Genomic DNA, 22,155 nt, shown 5'->3' on the forward strand with positions numbered 1-22,155 from the left:
AGACAGTTAATTAATGAATTTACTTTAAAACCATTAAGTAGCTACCAATCTGTAGTGCAAATAATGTTCGTACTTCACTGTTTTAACATGAACAATTGAACATTGACACCATGTTTTATATAAAGGCTATGTATGACTACACAGTTTTGATGCATTTAAATTTTTGCTTCTTATAATTGCCTTTTTGCAACCTCTGTTCAAATAGCTCTATTAATGTTTGCTTAAAATGCTCCAGTTTCTGGGAGATATTTTCATGCCAACATATGGAACATCAGATTACCATTCTAGAAAGCAATTTGAGCAGTGGAACATTAATAGTTCCAATTGTGCCAGGTTCATGACCATACGTAAAAAACATTTTTAAATGGTCTTTTTGTTTTAAATTTTCTAGACTGCAGGTAGTTGTCTTTTTACACTCATTTTAACAATGTCTCTATAATCATTGCAGCTTTAAATCTATGTTTTGAAAAACTAATTTTCCTTATTTTTCCCAGTCTTTAAAGGATCAAAGGCTTGTGTATTCCGGTAAATTACTGCTTGATCATCTCCGGCTCAAAGATGTTCTCAGAAAAGTAAGTGATTTGCAAATGCAGTCTGATTTGGAGGCTCATATGGATTGAATGGATATCTTATCAGACTGGTTCAGTCAAGCCACTTTAACTGTTGAGCTAATATCAGAGGAATAATGTATTAAAATATATACTTATTTCATCCTTTGGTTTCTTGCGTTTGATAATTGTGCAGTAATATGTAAAATAATGTATCCTGTGGAAGAGGTGTTGTCCTACCTTGGATTGTGTAGGACATTAATGAAAGGGAAGTTTCTAAGTATTTTCCCACAAATCCTTCTGCCCACCCCATGCAATCTCGGCAGAGCCACATAAAACATGAAGAAGGCAAGCCTTAAAGTTTTTCTGCATCCCCCAGATGAAAATGAATTTGTCTTCTTCTGAGCCCATTTTACTCCATAGTAAACAGAGTGTAAAAAGGCTTGTTGAGTACTATAAAACACTTCTTTCCCAATTTGGATTTTTTTTAACTGTATCCTGATTGATATTTTCTTCATTATAATTTGTTTCAAAGTTTTTTAAAGATCCCTTTATTGCATTGTGTAATTGCTCTTTGGAGGTAAGATATATTTTCTATACCAAAAACATTTGCAAATTAATTTATGTCTTAAGATGTGTTAAGGTAAAGTTCTGTAATCTGGATGGAAAGGTCAGCAATAAGCGAACACATTTCATTGATTGTCATATTTAGGTAGGAGATTTATTGGCAGAGATATATAATAAATCTAAAGTGCAGAGCCTCTAGCGTGTTCAAGGAAATGGAAGCCACGTGGATTATCTTGGTTTTATCGAATACCTGTGCCAACAAATCTGGTTTTGGATTGGTTGAGTTGTAAAGAACTTGTCTTGCATCCAACCCTCGATGGCACCAAACATAATATCGAGATACGTACAGGAGCAAGGATCTAGGAAGAATCGAATATAAATCTGTGTGCCAACCATACATAAATGTATAAACCTATCTTTTGCTAGAACAAAGATTGGTCTGAGATATTTGATAATACAGGAGACCTCACAAATCCCTGTGTAGTGCCATATTCTGACAGACTTGGCGCTAATTTAAACAACCCCAGAATATCCTGTTATACCGTCTAGGAAAAACTGAAGCCATTATGTAGTTACTGAAGAGGCCCTGTTCACAGTAGATTGGCACTCCAAAGGAATGCCATGATCCTTTTGAAAGCATCCAACATTACCGTCATCGCCTTTGATCAATGAAGCCCACAGTGCCATCACAGAACCCTACTAATGCTGTCTCCTTATCATGTAGTACTCTGAACCCAGATTTAAAGGATGACAAAAAAGATTGCATTTTAAAAGGCACACCAGTTTTCAGATGCTTGGCCAAGTGTGGTAGGGTAGTAGTAGGCTGATATCTAGCCGGGTCTGATGGAGACGGATTCGATTTTTTAAATGGTTTATGAGCTCCTTCTTAAGTGAATTATGGACATAGATACATTTATAAGGTATTGTATAGTAAAGATGTTTACAGTGGGTCAAACATGGTGGCATGTTCTTTGAGTAGTCAATCTGGGACTGAATCTCTGGTAGCTTTGGTAGGTATCCCTTTATTGAGCTTTGCATAATACAGGTTACTACAGTGAACACCAGCACCAGGTACACTTACAATGCATGCACAACAACTACTACACTGTATTCTTTTTCACTATAATGACATTTACAGTTTCAATGCAAACTAAAACTACGCTTACATGGCATTCTATCAAGTTTACATACGTATAGATTTTAAAAAATAATATATAATAGCCTTGAACATTACACCAACCGAAAATATACTTACTACCCCTCAACACTACTCTTTTCTAAACAGGAAAACATTTACTACTCCTCAGCACTACCCATCACGGAACCCTAAAATAAACCATTATTACCCCTGTACACCCTGTACCTGTTTGTTGAATTAGAACATCAGCGTTGTGCTGTCTGTTAGTATTTGAACTGTTTTGCATTGCCTTTAGCTCTGAAAATGATTTTGGTGCTTGGAGGGTGGTTTTCAATTCCAGATGGTTGACAATTTCCTGTGCTGACCAGAATCTCCGTATCATGAGCGAACACATATGTACTCCCCACTCTGTATGATATGCCTGTTGTTATGATGGCTTGTGGAAGGGCTGCTATGAAATATTTTTCCCTTCATCCTGATTGCATTCCAAAATTCGATTTCCTTGCTGACCTTGGTACTAACAACCACTAGATCTTCCCAATTCCCTGGTGTTTGCGACTGTTGGTTGGTTAATCTTTTGAATTGTCCTCATGCGTTGCCTTTCATTTGAAAGGAGGTGGGTGCCAGATGCTGTCATTACTAGTATGTTCATGACTGTCCTCACCGTTGGCACTTGTGACGTCTGGTAAAGGTAAACCTGCCTCAGGTTTGCTTGTACTCTCTTTGATGTTGGGTAAGCTAGTGTCCAGATCCACTCCCAGAAATGTTTTCTTTGTGTCTAGGATAGATGCCTTTCCCAAATTTCCAGTGAATCCTTGCTTGTGTAACAGGGATACCACCCTTGTGAATTATGCGGACACTGGTAGTAGGTGCTTGCCCTTGCAAACTAGTCATACAGCTAAGGGTAGACATGTATGTTGGTCTCCTCAAGTGTTCTTCCACCACTACTAGCGTCATTGTGAACACTGGTGTGTGGATTTGATGCTGAATGGCATTCCCTTGAAATGGTAATGTTCCCCTCGTATCATATCCCTCTGTGTGAGGGGTGTATGGGTATGTGAAAGTAAGTGTCTTTGATCTCCCCTATTGCCAGGCAGAGCCCTCTTTTCAACAGTGGAATATAATCTGGCAATATTGTCAGTTGGAATCTTTGCATTTCTATGTACCTGTGTACAAATGTTAGGTCTAGAATAGGTTGCATAATTAACCCCTTCAGCGCGGCGCGGATTTCCGCGCCACGCTGAAGGTTCTGAGCGCGGGCGGGGCCTTGACGGAACGGTTCCGTCATAAGCACAGCCCAACCGACGTGCATGACGGAACCGTTCCGTCATCGGCGTCGAAGGGGTTAAGCCTTGATTAGGGACTAGAACATAATTTCTCGAATGGGGGTGGGACCTTTTTTGTGGGGTTGTGGAAGTCCAGGCAATAAATAAAGATGCCTTTTAAATTCTGTATTTATCTGATCACATTTTCCGTGCTTCAAAAACAGGGGTCAATCATCCGGCTATGTCTTCTGACAATTACTGTTTATTTTTTTTAACACGGGGGATTGGTGTTTACAGACTCCTTTCACTTTGCAGTCAGGAAAGGAAATGTAAAATGGATTATGTGAATCTATTTCTACCTGTGGATTTCTCACCTTTTGAATTTACCCTTGCACCAGCATTCCACAGAAGCTTTTTTCACAGCTCTCCCACGTCGACTTGGAGGTCACAATAGCACGGTTCCGCTCGTGAATCCTCGTGACGTCATCGGAGCCATAAGAAGACCTCGTCGGCGTGCTGACGTCAGTTCCCTTTTTTCCGCGCCGTTGACGCATAACGTATTTTCTAGAACTCTCCATTTCTTTGTAGGTTAACATTACAGTCGATCTGCAGTTGTAGCAGTACGATGGCAACACAGAAAAGTCAGGGTTCAAACCATGTAGGGGATGTGGAGGTCATATGTCCATCACAGACCCCCCACGAAGATTGCTTTTGGTGCCTGTTGTTGGATCATGACATTGAGGTATGCTTGTCTTCATGATGGATGATTCCGAAGGCCCTTAAGGAAAGGGAGGCAAAGTTATTTATGGTCTGGGTGGAGAAGGAAAAGAGTGTCCGCAAGAGGACTAAATTGAAGTCACCGACCCTGCACACCTCGAGGTAATCCAAAAAACACAAAAAAAGCGGTCTCATGGGTCCAGGCGCACTTCTTCAAAGTGCATGTCATCGAGGTCGGCTTCACCAGTCCAGCGTGTCATGGAAAAGATGATATATCGCCTTCCCCCTCTCCATCTCCGCAGGTGACTCTCGTGCATTCTCTGACGTCGAGGGATTCACCGGCGCCCAGGGAGGCGTCTCCTGCACCTCTGGCTACACCAATTCCGGCTCTGGAGTCTCCGGCACCACAGCCAGAACCTGCCTCACGGCCTTGGACAGAACCAGACCAGATGGCTCTGGATCCGTACCCACCTTTTCAGGTTCCATGTGCGGATCAGTCGCATTTTCTTAATGCGACGTTTGGCATGTTTGCCAGGGCGGCTAACCCATCCGGGGCTCCAGCTGGCCCCGTGGGCCCGCTTTCCTAGACGTTTGGCATTCCCCAGCATTATGCCCAAGCAACATTTGTGCCTTTCATGCTGATGACTCTGTCATGGCCTCTCGACTCCGAGGTTCTCGACTCCGATCCTATCTCAGGTTTCTCCAGTGCCACGGGGCTCTGGCCGGTGCCTTCTTGACTTCGTGTGGCGCCGCTGACCACCACTGAGGGACCTCCTTCGATGCCGGCTCCGATGTCACTGGTGCCACCAATGCCGATTCCAAGCATGCGATCCAGGGGGGAAGCACAGAGGCTTCTGGAAGAGGAGGAACTAGCTGAGGAGGGAGAAATTCTAGAGTCTGTCAATGATAATAATATAATACCTGTATTTGTAAAGCGCTCAGGTGAGGTGTCCCACCGCTGGGGGCCGTTGGGAATTAAGCGAGCATTGCCCAGAGTCACAAGGTGCTGGGCTAACTTGCCTCCGGCGATCGAACTGTGAGCCCCCATGTTCCGTAGTCAACCGCCCTGGCCGCTGCACTACACCTCTTCCACTTTGAGGGTCTTCAGCAGGCCACTGGATTGGACATTTCTCCATAGTTGGAGCACCCCAGTTCAGACATGGCCATATGCAAATCAGTCTGACCCTGTGCCTCATGGGAACAGTCCAGCCCGAACTGCCTGAATGTCTGAACTGGGGTGGCAGAGTGGGCTAAAGAACGGTGATGGATCAAACCTGGATCTGTTGACTGGGTGTGAGTGTTTGATTGGTTCTAATGCTCAGTCCATCACCACCCCCTTTTGTACCGCTTTGTTCGCCATAAGTTGGCAGGGTATGCTCAGACGTGAGTCCCTTGATCACTTTGCCACTGGATTCAAGCAAGCCTGGCTGAAGATGGCTGAAATGCCAGAAACCGGTCCTAGGAAGCTTGTTTCCGGTCTAGGGAAGGCATGGCTTGGCAGTTCGGGCTGGACTGTTCCCATGAGGCACAGGGTCAGACTGATTTGCATATGGCCATGTCTGAACTGGGGTGGCAGAGTGGGCTAAAGAACGGTGATGGATCAAACCCAGATCTGTTGACTGGGTGTGAGTGTTTGATTGGTTCTGATGCTCCGTCCATCACCACCCCCTTTTGTACCGCTTTGTTCGCCATAAGTTGGCAGGGTATGCTCAGACGTGAGCCCCTTGATCACTTTGCCACTGGATTCAAGCAAGCCTGGCTGAAGATGGCTGAAATGCCAGAAACCGGTCCTAGGAAGCTTGTTTCCGGTCTAGGGAAGGCATGGCTTGGCAGTTCGGGCTGGACTGTTCCCATGAGGCACAGGGTCAGACTGATTTGCATATGGCCATGTCTGAACTGGGGTGGCATAGTGGGCTAAAGAACGGTGATGGATCAAACCCAGATCTGTTGACTGGGTGTGAGTGTTTGATTGGTTCTGATGCTCCGTCCATCACCACCCCCTTTTGTACCGCTTTGTTCGCCATAAGTTGGCAGGGTATGCTCAGACGTGAGTCCCTTGATCACTTTGCCACTGGATTCAAGCAAGCCTGGCTGAAGATGGCTGAAATGCCAGAAACCGGTCCTAGGAAGCTTGTTTCCGGTCTAGGGAAGGCATGGCTTGGCAGTTCGGGCTGGACTGTTCCCATGAGGCACAGGGTCAGACTGATTTGCATATGGCCATGTCTGAACTGGGGTGGCAGAGTGGGCTAAAGAACGGTGATGGATCAAACCCAGATCTGTTGACTGGGTGTGAGTGTTTGATTGGTTCTGATGCTCCGTCCATCACCACCCCCTTTTGTACATCTCAGAAGAATGGCGATTCCTGTATTCCCCTATCTGGACGACTGGCTGCTTAAAGCGAAGTCGCCAGAGTTGGTGCTGCATCATCTGCAAATAACAGGTCGGCTGTTGTTCGACTTGGGTTTTTCGATAAATGCACCTAAATCTCACCTGGTGCCCTCTCAGTTCATCCTGTTCATAGGGACAGTACTGGACACTACCGTGAGTCATGTTTTTCCCACCTCCTCCTCCTCCTCGGATTTTAGACATCCATAATATGATCCTAATGTTTCAGTATGGAGCGGCTGTTCCAGTCCTGAAGGTCTTAAGCTTGCTCGGTCTGTTCGCTTCCTGTATACTGTTGGTCAACCAGGCACGCTGGCACATGAGGGCACTCCAGTGGTGCTGCCGCAGACAGTGGTATCCACACAACTGAGATCTCTGGGAGGTAATCAGAATCTCCAGAGACACTGCAGCGGATCTATTATGGGGTTTCAGGCAACCTCTCTCAAGGGAAGCGGTTTCAACTTCCTTCTCCTGTGTCCAGTGATAACGGATGCCTCCGCTCTGGGGTGGGGGGCTCATCTAGGGGATCTGGAGATCAAGGGCCTTTTGGTCTCCAGAGGAAAGATTGCTTCACAATAATCTAATGGAATTGCAGACAATTAGTTTGACTCTCAAGGCCTTTCTAACCTCCATTTGTGGCCAGTCGGTTTTTGTTCTGACAGACAACATTACCAAGATGTGGTACACAAACAAACAGGGAGGAGTAGGGTCACATCATCTCTGCAGAGATGCTCTGTGACTCTGGTCCTGGGCTCAGGTCCATCATATTTGCGTGATTGCAAATCATCTGGCCGGAGTGCTGAATGTGCGTGCGGACAGTCTCAGTCGGCAGTTTTCAGCCAATCACGATTGGCATCTTTATCCGTAGCTGGTCCGTCACATTTTCAGGATGTGGGGGTTTCCTCGGTTGGACCTGTTTGCCACTCACAAGAACGTGCACTGCCTGCCGTTCTGCAGTCTCCAGTATCCGATGCGGGGAGCATTGGGGGGGGGGGGTGGGCGCGTTTCACTTGGATTGGGGCTCACAGCTTCTTTACCCCACCGGCCAACATCATCCGGTCCCACTGTCTCAACATAATTTCCTACCCACATGACACCCAGCTCATCCTCTAATTCACCAAGGACACCTCCACCACCAGAACCAGCTTCCACAGATGCATGACTAACGCCACCGACTGGATGAAGAACAGCTGCCAGCAGCTGAACACACACAAGACGGAAGTACTGATCTTTGTCAACAGCAGCAACACATGGAACAACTCCTGGTGGCCATCAGACTTGGGACCCGCACCCACTCCCACTGACAATGCCAGAAACCTCTGAATCATCATTGCCAACAAGCTCACTATGAAATTACAGATCAACGCAGTCTCCTCCACCTGCTTCCTCACTGTGTGCATGCTTCGTAAGATCTTCAAGTGGCTACCCCTGTTCACAAGATGCACTGTGACACAGGCCCTCTTTACCAGCCAACTGGACTACAGCAACACCCTCTACATATGAATTGCACACACCTCATACAGGGGCTTAAGACCGCACAGAACGCCGCAGCCAGACTCATCCTCGGCCTTCCCCAATGAACCCACGTCACACCCCACCTCAGGCAACTCCACTGGCTCGTCATACTAAAGAAAAGACCATTCAAGATGTTGACCCACACACGCAAGGCTGTACACAACCAAGGACCAGCATACATGAACTTCCACCCCCCGTCAAAAACTACACTCTGCCTCCCTTTCACTTGCCCATACTCCCCGCATCAACTGAAGCAGAAGTGGAGAACACTCCTTCTCCCACATCACAGCAAAGACCTGGAACAGCCTCCCCATGCACCTCCGGACCATCACCTCACTTCGGGAATTCCGAATGGCTCTCATGACCTGGCTGTTCGAATAAACTTTCGGGACCTTCAAGCTCCTGGATACCCTATTGGGTGATTAGCCGCGCTTTATAAATATTGATTGATTGAGATGACTCGGCAACAGGGTGAGAAACCAACTATAAATTAGGAGACAGAAGGAGGGCAGAGCTAGGTGTAGACATAGATGGCGGCTCACCCCTCACTCTTCTGGGGAGTTGTAGGTCGCCCTCCTGTTCGGAGCAAGGAGCAAAGATCAAACGGCCACATCATGAGGGAGCTGGCGCACTGGATGGCAGAGGAGCTGTTTTCCCTGGTGTCCCGACTCAGTGTTGGACTGATCGGGCTCGCTGACCTTTCTCCTATGTGATGCAGAGGTGCCATGGAGCTGGAGGCCGTTGTGCCGCAGGGGGCATTTACCACCACCACCATCATCTGGTCTTCTGGTCTGGGGCAGTGCCACTTGCCAGCAGCTGAGGACTAAATCAGTGGGATAGGAATTGCGGGGACATCATCGTAGAGCGTTTGTCCCGCCAACGGCAGCCATCCTTTTTGCAGATTCCCCGATTGTGCTGCAGTGCACGGGCCCCAGAGGTGTTGAGCCTCACCCCCTGCAGTCTGGACCACAGGCCACACTACATAGCTCCCATTGGGGATTTCTACGCATTCGCAAAGGCCCCAAGGGGGGCCTGCACTTTGTGGGGTATTGATTGGGAAAACATCACCTGTAGGCCTATGGAGGACTTTTTTTTTTTTTTAACAATGCAGCTGAGTTTTCTCTCCTAAGCACACTGCGACCAGCTTTGTTCTCCTGTGGACTTGAGGGCCATCTTTATCTGAGATACTTTGGGGAAGGCTCCTCATTTGCAGTATGAATGTCGCTCCAGTTTCATGTACCATTTTTGTGTCTTACCTCTGTGAGGCGTGGATGTTGACCCTCCCACAGCCTTGAGCGCTGTTATCCGGTTTACACTCCTGAAGGACGCTGGCATGCTGTGTGGTCTGACCCTCTGGCTCTATCTTGATCACCTACCTGCCTCCTTGCATGTCGAATTCCAAAACTGCTTGTCTACATTCCCAGAAGCCATGGACAATGTAGCCCAGGTTGAGGCACCAACCGCTGACTCTTCCTCAGCCCCCGCTATTCCAAAGTCCGCCCTCACTACCTTCCTGAATGAACTAGCTGAGATTAAACATTCTATTGCACAGATGTCCTCCACGGTCTTCGCACCTAATTCGCAAGTGACATCCGCTCTTTTCAGGCCATACTGACTACTGTTGAGGGGCAGCAGATGAATGTGGAATCTCACCTAGATGCATTTTCGAACTGGGTTATTGATATCTGGTATCTTCACCAGAACGTCATTGACTTGAAAGACCACAGTTTATCGGAATGCATTGAGAAGGATCATATGTCTCTCTTCCTTGGCGATTTGATCCCCGATCTCCTGAATCTTACCTGTACTGCCCCTGCTGGAATGCCATAGGGCCAACAGGGTCTGCTCCAATTGGGTTCCTGACCACTATATTCTATGCCATGTCTTGACATGTTGTGTATGGCATTAGCATGCTACGCAATTCTTCCAGGAAGCAAAACATCATGGTCCCTATTGCCATGAAAATTCTCAAATTCTGTTAGTAGAGGACTTTTCGCCCCTACCAACGTCAAACCGTAAAGGTTCCTGCCTCTCCAACTAAGGAAGGAGGACATTAAATACGGATTACTGTAACCAGCTACCATACATGTCATCTTTCAGGGCACAATGTCGGAATATCATGAACCAAAGGATGTGGCATCCTTTTTGGATGCCTTAGATGACACTAACATGGAGGCTGCTTCCTCTACGGCTACATCTACCTTCTCTCCCCCGACCCGGCAGGGCGTGACTCAGGGGGACACCTCCTCTGTGGATGAACTTAAACGTTGGCACTCAGTCACTCAGAAATGATCTCAAATTGCTGGCCACAATCCGGAAAGTCTTCCCAACCAATAGATAAATCCAGATCTTCACTTAACACTTGATTGGACCCTCACCTTTAGTGGCATTTGATGGTGCTTGCTCTGTAACGTATACTTGAACTTTCTTTCTGTGACTGCATTTTTCCTCCCTTTGTTTTTTTCAATTATAGATTGTATAATACTGCATAGGTTGATGTTGTAGACCGCCTAGTATATTGTTCATACGTAATTGTTGGTGTTACATTTCTGGGGTGTGAGCTGGGGGGGCGACGATGACTGTATTGATGTTGCAAATTTTATTGCAGCCCCTGGGCCCTGTCGTGATGTGCTCCCACTCCTGCTCTCCGTGGCTGTCTCCCCTCCTTAACTGTTTCTCCTCCTAGTGCTTCGTTCTCTCCAAAACAGACTACACTAGGTTTCTCTCTCTTCGGCAGGCGGCCTCACTCTCTTCGGCAGGCGGCCTCACTTCCTTCAGTACCAGCGCCTCTTTTTGTGCCCCCATTCTTAGGTTCAATCATTGGGTGCCTTCACCGCCCTGGTACCTCTCCCTGCCCCGGTCACAGGCTTCGCCACAACTACTGGGCGATTACGATAGCAATATCTCACCAATACTCCCTGCAGCTTGGTGGGTACCTGTCCTTTCCCACACACCTTCCAGAGCCTGTCTCACTAGGTCGACCCAACTTTTATAGCATGCTCTTCTGGAACCTCTGGCCTGCTGGTTGACCTCCGCCACGGGCTTAAGATCTCAACCCTACTGCTCATATTGGCCTCATGGCGATCCCCCTGCCGCAAAGACCCTTGAAAGTATTTTCTCTCAGCATACATGACATGAGACACTTCATGAAACAAAAGAAAATCCTCACTTTTTTGGGCCAACACAAACCTGACCTCGCCCTCCTTTGAGAAACCCACCTGTCCTCAGCAGAGAGCGACCAGCAGCAGAGGGACTGGGTGAGATGCATTCTACATGCTAGCATTTCACCCATATTCATGAGGTCTGTTTGAGGCGGGTGGCCCACTTAGGAAACGGGGTGTTACTGTATTTCTCCATAAACACCTCTTGTACAGACTCCTTGAAACTTGGACGGATACCAAAGGCAGCTATGTGTTTACCAAACTCTCAATACAGTGGACAACAGTTATTGTGGTCTCTGAATGCCCCAAAGAGACATCCAAGTCTGTGTTTCTGTACCGCCTCAGTAGGTTAGTGACATCCTTTGGCACCTCTAGAGTCATCATTGCAGGAGACTGGAACGGGATGCTCAGATGGGGCAGGCCAGACCTACATCATGATGGGGACAGGCATGCCCTACCAGACCTGATGCAGGATCATGCTCCCTACGACCCTTGGAGACTCTTGCACCCACTAGCCAGATACTTTATTTTTACCTCTTTCCCCCACAATATTCGGACTCTCATCGACTGCTTCCTTAGCACCCCTTTAGTGATCCAGAATTTAGCAGATGCGAATATAATTTGCTGCGAGGTCTATCTAGAATGATACTTGGAGGATAACAGGGGCTCGGTGACCTCAGTGCAGGTGTTGTGTGAGGCAGGGAAAGCCACCCTACGCAGCATGCTAATGAGGGAGTTGGCACTGACCAAACAGAGGTTCACGGACTCCTGGTGGAAGCTGGAAGCACAGATCCGGTCTCTGGCCGCAGCTTACTCCTCCTCTTTGAGTCCGCCCCTTCTCTGGGAGCTTCTGCTGGCTAAATATCAATTGAACACACTCTGCACAATGAATGTAGAGAAGTGTCTCTTTCTAATACAGCACAGACATTATGAAAGGGGTGAAAAGGCATGTCCGCCATTGGCTTACCAACAAAACTCTTCTAGTGTGATCCCTGCCATCTGAGGCACCGAAATTTGCCTCTTCACCCATCCGACGGCAGTAGTGGTGAAATTTAAAAAATATAATGAATACTTTTGTACGACTGGAACGCCTCCGCCCCCAGATGCTCAATATTCCCTTTACATACTCCTCCAGCTACCGAAGCTGACCCCGGCCTAATCTGTGCAATTGGAGGGAGTGATCACATTGGAGTAAATCGCCTCGGCGATTAATGTCATGCCCACTGGGAATGCCCACTCCCATTTTTTAGTTGGTTTGTCACGTGGTGGTTTTTAATTATAGAACACCTTGGATTCTCTGTGAGGAGCAAAAAGTTCCTTGAAATCTTTCATTATTCTAATTAAGCTTTTGATTTTGACCTCCAAAGCTCTTTTCTTTCTCTCTACTTCGATGACAGAAGTTTTACTGTCTCCTTGTGGCTTTCCTTCAAAGGGCACCTGTCTCTTCTTCCTCTTTTGTCTTTGCTCGTTTTCTAAAATTGAAGTGATGCCCTTTGGGGCATCTTTAGTAGAACTCTTCTGTCCTCAGGAAGGAAAGAGAGTGTCTCAAGTTCCTTCCACTGCTGAGTTATTTGGATGCCAAGGGCTTCACTTTTTTTTGTGTAGATGTGTTCAAAGACTTGTAGTTTTGAGTCTTAGGCAGCACTTTGGGTGTCTTATCTTCAACTCTTCTGAAGGCTGTCGGGCATTGGGGGCTGGAGGTTTATGGCCATGTTCTCCAACCTAGTGAGGCTTCAAGGACTTAAGTCTCTGTGTTCCACCAGCGCTTCCTCTGCACTGTCGTCTTTGGAGAAGCCGTTCTCTTCCATGAACGGAGCACTCTTCTTATGTCGTTCTAATTCCGACAACTCCTTCATATCTGTTGTAGTCCATAGTGCTCGAAGAAGCTTCTCTGTGCACCAGGGTGTTGAGCTAAAAAAGCGAGCATGCAAAGCAATCCTCAAACTTGTGGTTTCTTAGGAGGCAATAGCATACAGACCTAGTGTTCAACGTTTAGGGCAAACTTTCTGTAGCAGTTATAGCAGAATTTGAAAAGTGTGCTCATGCTCAAAACTATAGTTGATGCACTGCAGGGATCCAAGGTTGGCTAGATATCATTCTCCAACTGTCAAATCCCTTACTAGCAAAACCCTGAACACTTCTCTCTAGCATCAATCCCAAATGGCCACTCTCAAGCACCTTTTATCTTTTTCTTGTTTATTTTCACCAAACGTCAGGAGCTCTTTCTACAAACCTTCGTGGAAAATGGTGGAAAAAATAATTGAGCATGGTGGACATGCACAGTGGCATTGTGGGCATACAGTTGACGTCCTAGGAATGATCTGCCTATGCCAACCTCTTTTACTAACAAAGAACATTTTAATAGACCCTTCAAGACCCAACAACTAGATGGTGGAATTGTGCAACGCATGTGAATCTGGTAGAGTTTCAAGAAGCAAAACCATTATTTCTGGTAGGTAACCATTTTGGTTTTACCCCTACACTCCACCCATCCTTGAACCCTCGAAACCTCATGCTACCTGTGCACATCACTATCCCTGAGCTCTAAAAACTCCTTACTATCCTTATGCACCACCTATTTTTGAGACCTAAAACCTCCTTACCACTTCTTCTCACTAAAACCTAAATAAACCTATTAATATCACTTTGCTGTACCCATTACTTCTCCATTCACTTCCTTTTCCTCTGCCCTAATAATCTTTACTATACATTAAAACTACCAGTTCGAGGCATATGAGCTGCAGATTACACACTGTGCAGATTACACACTGTACATAGATCGCCATCTGGTGTTGGGCCCGGATGTTGCAGTTGTTTTTCTCTTGGAAAGTCTTTGGAAGTCACGAGGTATGTGACTCCTCCTTTGGATCGTATTGTGCATGGGCTTCGGCTCTATCCTCAGATTGTTTTTTTTCCGCCATCGGGCTCGGATGTGATCTTCGCGCTCCGGTTCCGAACCGTTTCCAGTCACAGTTCTTCTCATCGGCGCACAATCCTTCCCTTCCGCGGTATTGTTCTCGATCGCAATCTCCTCACTCGACGCGACTCCTCAAGAAACTTCGATTCCAGGCGTCGACTCGGGCCTACCTCAGCTCCGGTCCTGGCTCATGGAAAGGACTCCATTTAAGAAGTGTCCTCGATGTGGGTCCAAGAAGAGGGCCTCGTCAGTGCCTCCGAAGCCGACGACTCAGATGTCGAGGACATCACTCCAGCAGAGAGGGACGTGAGTACTACTATCGATCCCCACCCTCGATGGCATCGAAAAAGGCTTTGGTCACGCCTTCGCCCACGGGCCTAAGCACGACCAAAGACACCGCTTCTCATACCTCGCTTTTGGGCCCGGTTAAGAAGCCCATCAAGCCTTCTGGCAGCTCGGGCTCGAGCCAGCCGGCCGTCTGTGTCGAAAAACATTCCGGACCGAAAAAGAAAATGGCTTTCTCCGTGCCGAGTTCCACACCGAAACACTCGGCGCCGGAGACACCCACTAGCTCCTCGGTATCGACCCCATCTTCGGAACTGAGCAGAAAAGCCCAAGCCATCGACACCCACACCTCGAAGCCGAAAGCCATCTCGGAACCAAGGAAACAACCGGACATGTCTAAACCGCACAGTTCAAAACAACGAACTGATGATTCCTAGACTAAAAAACTATCGGCTCCGACCCCTTCGGCGCAGACGCATCGACCGCTCACAGAGGAACTGTTTCGGCCCGATCCACTCCAAAAAACTCTAACTAAAGACCCTAAAACTGGACATTTGATGATCAGCATCAAAAAGAGGCCGCTGGACAAGCCTTCCCCGGCTCCACCTCCCAAGAAAAGAGACTGTGGTACCTCCCCTCTGAGACTACCTTCACCACCTCCTCCTCCTCCGCCTCCCCTACCTCACCATTCCCCCACACCCTCTCCACATGAGGATGATGATGATGACTATGAAGACATAGGGGAGGGAGCCCATGACCAACCCTCAGGGGGCCCCACTCCTACAGGCTCCCCAGACCCATGGGACGATTACAACATCCCTAATGTCCTGCAGGACGACATTTACCCTAAAAGATGCCCCCCCCCCCCAGAAGACACTATGGGGTTTAACCAGCTGCTACACAGGGCTGCACCCTACACCGGAGTTGACCTTCATACAGACCCTGTGGAGGAGGACTTCCTCCTAGACACTTTTGATACCACCCACAGGGCCACTTCCATTCTGCCCATGCTTAAAGGTGTTATCAAACACGCGCCAGAGGTCTTTAAAGACCCGGTCAGGGCCAGGGTCAGGGTCATCAACCCTCGTATCGAAAAGAAATATAAAGCCGCCCCTACAGATCCCACCTACATCAGAGGGCCCGCACCACTAGACTACCTCGTACTCTCCACTGCAAGGAAACGTGCAAACTCCCAGGCATCAGGCGAGGCACCACCACCTGATAAAGAGTCCAAACTCCTAGATGCCTCTGGCAAGCGCACAGCATCCCAGGCAGCCAACATATGGCGCATTGCGAACACACAAGCGCTTTTAGCACGATACGACAAGGCACATTATGATGACATAGAAGCAATCATGCAGCATATCCCTGACAAGTACAAAAATAGAGCCAACGAGCTAATACAGGAGGGAAAAACCATCACCAACACCTCCATACGCTGCGCCCTTGATGTTGCCGATACCCCCTTGTGGCGGGGACGAGAGCGCCGCCTCGACAGACTGGAACTGGTGGGATTCACCGCCCTCTCTTTCCCTACAGCCGTCGCTGGACCGTTCAGCAGAGGACACGTGGTATCCCTACCCATCCCAGGACTGGACATCGGAGTCGGGACAGGGCTCCTTTAAAACGACCTACTTCACGGACGAAACCACGCCCCCTGATGACGTCTTGGCAGAGGGCGGGATAAAAACAGAGGAAACCCGGAAGACGACGGACGGCGATTCCCCGGAGGCGGACGGAGTGTTGCAGTGGAGAAAGACGAGGAGCTGGGAAGAGGAGCGACGTGGAGAAGAGACCGAAGACCAGAGAGCCGAGCGGAGTGGAGACGACCGCGACAAGCCAGGAGGCCAACGATCCTACGAGGCGCCCCGCCACGTTCCCACGGGAGGAGCGTGGCTTGAGCAGGTACGGGGGAAAGTAGCGGGCTGGGTGGGAAGGAAGACGCAGCCACCGCCTTGAAAGGAATTACCACCGTACTAGTGAGCTCTACACCCCCCCTCCCCTCACTGAGCACGAACTCACCTAGTTGCGGTACCACGAGCACTAGAGCACTTGGTTTCCCTCACTCCCGGCCCCGATTGATAACAGAACGGCTCGGTGTCCTAATACCTGGTCTCTTCTTGTCTTGCATTGCTTCCTTGGGCCGAACACCCCGGAGCTTCCCCAGAAGACGGAAGCAAGTCCCGAAGCTACGAAGGGAGGACTATACAGGAGACACTCAATCTGGAGCCCTATCGCAGAAGCCTTCCCCTGGCGTCGAATACGAGACGACGAATAACACGTCAAAGGACACTGTTGACTAAAATAAAACCCTCGTTACAACGCACTGGTTTGGTTGTAGAGTCTGTTCCCACCACCCCGCCACAACTGGTGTCAGAAGTGGGATTACCATCACAGTCTGTCTGTAGTACCGAGATGGACGCTCTCATCCAACACCTCATCAAGGGGCAAGAAAAGCTGGAATGGGCTGTGCAGAGGCAGATGACATCGGCCCAAGCAGATAGAGAACAGTTCCAAAACACCATAACGGCACAGATCGAGAGTCTCCAGAAGGTGGGCCCTGTGGCTACGGTTTCACATCCTGTGGAGGTCCGAACCCCGACCCTTCCAAACCCATCAGGAATGGCATTACAAAAGTATGTGTCCGGAGAGGATCCAGACGTCTTCCTCATGAACTTTGAAAGGGCCGCCAGGGCCTTGGGGTGGCCTGAGGATAAATGGCCTTTCTTCCTGGCCCCCCTCTTATCAGGGGAGGCGCAGTTCACGTACCAGGTCGCCAACCCCACAGGGAGCTCCCCATACACGACCATTAAGGAGGTCATCCTAGATCACCTGGGGCTAGATGGGGAAGCCTATCGACTTCGGTTCAGGAGAGAACGGGGTTCCCCTGGGGAAAATCCAAAGACATTGTTCTTCCGGTTAAAAATGGCGGCCGACAAGTGGTTACGTCCGGCCTCCAGCACGAAGGAGGAAATAATGAATCGAATATACATGGAGCAGTTCATGGACTCGTTGCCCTATGCGACTCAACGGTGGCTAAAACAGCACACAGGACTTACTCTAGATCAAGCCATAGAAATGGCCGCTAACTATGCTCGGGCCCAGCCAAAGACTTTAGGGTGGGACACCGAGAAAAGTGCAAAAGGTCCATTAACGATAAAAGCGGAGAGGAAGGCGAAGCCAGCACCGGAACCTCCCCGACCCCGGCCTATGAGAATGGAGGGACCACCGACCCGGGGACCCCAGTGCTTTGATTGCGGCGAATGGGGTCACATAGCAAGACTCTGTCCACGAAGAAAACCCACAGAAGAACCAATGGAGGTCGGATACCTCCCCCGGACCGTTCTGTATTCTGCCGAATTTGGGTCTTCCTTCTACGTGAGTGTAAGGATGAACGGTTTGAAGGTGCAGGCCCTGTTAGACTCAGGCTGTAGACAGTCCGTGGTTCGCAAGAGGTTGGTGCTTCCCTCACAGTATGTTCCGGGGGCCCAAGTGTACATACGTTGTGTTCACGGGGATGTTAGGCCCTACCCCCTTGCCCAAGTGACCCTGACTCATGCAGAAATGGAACCATACAAGGTAAGGGTGGGGGTGGTGGATTCCCTTCCAGAAGACATGATACTGGGTGTCGATAATCCAGGATTCTTGTCCTTATTCCAAAGGTCCCTGTCTCTTCCCCCCTCCTCCGGGTCCCATTCTGTACCTGCACTACTCTCCCCGGACCCGTGGGTATTAGACCGCAGCTTTCGGTTCGCGCAGGCTAGTGATCCCACGCTGGTCAACGCGTGGGAGAGCGCGCATGCCACCCACGAACAGGATCCGAGAAGGTATCCCCGGTTTAGGATCACAAAGGACCTCCTGTATAGAGAAGGGGAGGAGGGAGGGGATGCCCAGTTGCTGGTACCGATGTCCTTTAGGGAACAAGTATTGTTCTTTGCACATACCCACCTGACGGCCGGACACAGCGGGAAAGAGAAGACAACCGACAACATCCTAAGACATTTTTATTGGCCTGGAATCTACAAGGACGTGCAGGAATACTGTCAGCGCTGTGAGATATGCCAGAAACAGAATGTACAGAGACCACCCGCTGCACCTCTGAGACCTATGCCCACCATAGGCCGACCGTTTGAAAGAATCGGCATGGATCTGATAGGTCCCTTACCCAAGTCTACCAGGGGTCACGTATATGTGCTAGTACTTGTGGACTACGCCACCCGGTACATAGAAGCCTTTCCCCTGCGGACTCCCACAACGGAACATATAGCGGAGAAGTTCATTGAGTTATGCTCCCGAGTCGGGTTCCCGAAAGAGGTCCTCACGGACCAGGGCACCCCGTTCACATCAAGGCTAATGAGGGAAGTCTGCAAAACGTTAAAAATACATCACCTGCGCACGTCAGTGTACCACCCCCAAACAGACGGTCTGGTTGAGCGCTACAATCAAACATTGAAAACAACCCTGAAGAAGATGCTCGCCACCGAAGGTTCTGACTGGGATAGGCTATTGCCGTTGGCGCTCTATGTCATACGAGCCCAGAAACAGAGCAGCCTCGGTTACTCCGCCTTCGAACTTTTATATGGGCGACAACCGAGGTCCTTACTAGAAATTACGAAGGACGCCTGGGAGAGGGAGGAAGAGCAAGAACAACGGTCCTTATTAGACTATACACAGCACCTCAAGTCCAAGTTAGGCAAACTGCGAAACCTGGCGTACTCCAACTTGGAGAAACAGAAGGAAAAACAAAGAAAAACCTATGACCGCGGGACCAAGCTGCGCTCATTAAAGAAAGGGGATTGGGCCTTGCTCCTACTTCCTCCTATCGCAGGAAAAGGGAAACACGAATGGAAGGGGCCTTACGAAGTGGTTGATACCATAGGCGACACGACCTACCGCCTGAAGGTGACGGCAAACAAGGTACAATCGTATCACATAAACTTATTAAAGAAATGGATTGGGCCCCCTCCAAAAGCTTTAAACCTTCTTATTCCCACCCGCAACAAGCAAAGCACCTTGAACGAGTTGATCATCAATGAGGAAATGACACAACAGCAGAAGAAAGACCTAGAAGAGACGCTGTTACCCTACCAGGATATATTCTCGGACATCCCTGGGAAAACGACATTGGTGGAACACAGCATCGAAACACAACCCGGAAAACGAGTTAAGTTAAGGCCGTATCGTATACCTGCGGCCCGAAGACAAGCTATAAAAGCAGAAGTAGACGACATGCTACGGCTTGGGGTTATCCGCCCCTCAAAGAGTGATTGGGCCTCCCCCATTGTGATGGTCCCGAAACCGGATGGGTCGAGGCGATTCTGCATGGACTTTAGAGCGCTGAACGCCATATCCTCGTTCGATGCCTACCCTATTCCACGAGTGGACGAGCTAATCGAAAAACTTGGCGAAGCAAAGTATATCACCACGTTGGACCTCACAAAGGGGTACTGGCAGGTGCCTCTCAGAGAATCAGACAGGAAGAAGACGGCTTTTATCACGGACGAAGGCCTCTTCGAGTTCACGGTTCTACCCTTTGGCCTCCATGGGGCGCCTGCCACGTTCCAGCGTTTGATGAATACCATACTCCGGCCATATCACACATTTAGCTCAGCCTATCTAGATGACATTGTCATTTATAGTACCACCTGGGCCGAACATCTACGACATCTGCAGATCATACTCAAAGCTCTACAACAGGCGGGTCTGCATGTCAACGCAAAAAAATCCCGAGCGGCTTTTCACAGCGTGAACTATTTGGGTTTCGTGTTGGGAGAAGGCACCATCACACCCCAAATGAACAAAGTTCGAGCCATCGAGGGGACCCCCTTCCCTAGGAACAAGAAAGAAATACGGGCGTTCCTAGGTTTAATAGGCTACTATCGCCGCTTCATACCCAACTTTGCGGACCTAGCAGCCCCCCTCACGGATCTCCTACGAAAAGATGTAAAGCCCCGAGAGCTTCTAATTCCCAGTGAGGAGGCACTGACCGCATTCAGCAGTCTCAAAACGGCTGTCACCACCCACCCCATCTTAGTAACACCTGACTTCTCCAAACCCTTTATTCTGGCCACAGATGCGTCTGACCTAGGCATAGGGGCGGTGTTGTCCCAGGAGGGGGGTGATGGGCTGGAACACCCAATACTGTATATCAGTCGTAAGCTATTCCCTAGAGAAACCAGGTACCCAACAATAGAACGGGAGTGTCTAGCAATCAAGTGGGCCGTAGACAAATTGCAATATTATCTAGAGGGCAAACCGTTCATTCTTTATACTGACCACGCACCCCTCCGGTGGATGTGTCAAAACAAGAGTCAAAACACCCGAATACTTCGCTGGTTCCTCTCCCTCCAGCCTTATGCTTTCACTGTGCAACACAGGAAGGGGAAGGGGAAGGAGAACGGGAATGCGGATTACCTGTCCCGAGTCTTTCCTCTCCCCGATCGGGAGAATCCAGGGGGGGAGGTGTGTGGCGGGGACGAGAGCGCCGCCTCGACAGACTGGAACTGGTGGGATTCACCGCCCTCTCTTCCCCTACAGCCGCCGCTGGACCGTTCAGCAGAGGACGCGTGGTATCCCTACCCATCCCAGGACTGGACATCGGAGTCGGGACAGGGCTCCTTTAAAACGACCTACTTCACGGACGAAACCACGCCCCCTGATGACGTCTTGGCAGAGGGCGGGATAAAAACAGAGGAAACCCGGAAGACGACGGACGGCGATTCCCCGGAGGCGGACGGAGTGTTGCAGTGGAGAAAGACGAGGAGCTGGGAAGAGGAGCGACGTGGAGAAGAGACCGAAGACCAGAGAGCCGAGCGGAGTGGAGACGACCGCGACAAGCCAGGAGGCCAACGATCCTACGAGGCGCCCCGCCACGTTCCCACGGGAGGAGCGTGGCTTGAGCAGGTACGGGGGAAAGTAGCGGGCTGGGTGGGAAGGAAGACGCAGCCACCGCCTTGAAAGGAATTACCACCGTACTAGTGAGCTCTACACCCCCCCTCCCCTCACTGAGCACGAACTCACCTAGTTGCGGTACCACGAGCACTAGAGCACTTGGTTTCCCTCACTCCCGGCCCCGATTGATAACAGAACGGCTCGGTGTCCTAATACCTGGTCTCTTCTTGTCTTGCATTGCTTCCTTGGGCCGAACACCCCGGAGCTTCCCCAGAAGACGGAAGCAAGTCCCGAAGCTACGAAGGGAGGACTATACAGGAGACACTCAATCTGGAGCCCCATCGCAGAAGCCTTCCCCTGGCGTCGAATACGAGACGACGAATAACACGTCAAAGGACACTGTTGACTAAAATAAAACCCTCGTTACAACGCACTGGTTTGGTTGTAGAGTCTGTTCCCACCACCCCGCCACACCCCTCTAGGGCAATTAACACCAGCGTCCTCCTTCGTAGGCATGCCTGGCTGCGAATTTCCGGTTTTAAACCAGAGGTACAGGCTTCCATCCTTAACCACCCCTTTGACCAAGAACATCTCTTTGGTCCAAACGTAGACGTAGCCCTTGAGAAAATGAAGAAAGACACCGATACGGCAAAATCAATGGGAGCCTTGCAGTCACACCGTCCTAGGCGCTCCTTTCGCCCTTCTTCCTTTCGAAGTACATCTAGAGGCTACTCCTCCGGCGCTTCTACGTCCTATAAAGCCCCTA

General features: G+C 49.4%; 1 protein-coding gene across 1 annotated transcript in view; it reads left to right on the forward strand.

Moving 5' to 3' along the window:
* Nucleotides 1–22,155, forward strand: part of HERPUD2 (HERPUD family member 2) — a 268,181-nt gene that overhangs the window by 74,969 nt on the left and 171,057 nt on the right. Inside the window, exon 3 of the mRNA XM_085607481.1 lies at nt 495–572. Within this exon, the coding sequence (XP_085463607.1) occupies nt 495–572 (78 nt within the window). The remainder of the gene's footprint in view (nt 1–494; nt 573–22,155) is intronic.

The sequence above is a fragment of the Triturus cristatus genome, chromosome 5_2 (assembly GCF_964204655.1).
Source record: "Triturus cristatus chromosome 5_2, aTriCri1.1, whole genome shotgun sequence".
Lineage (NCBI taxonomy): Eukaryota > Metazoa > Chordata > Amphibia > Caudata > Salamandridae > Triturus > Triturus cristatus.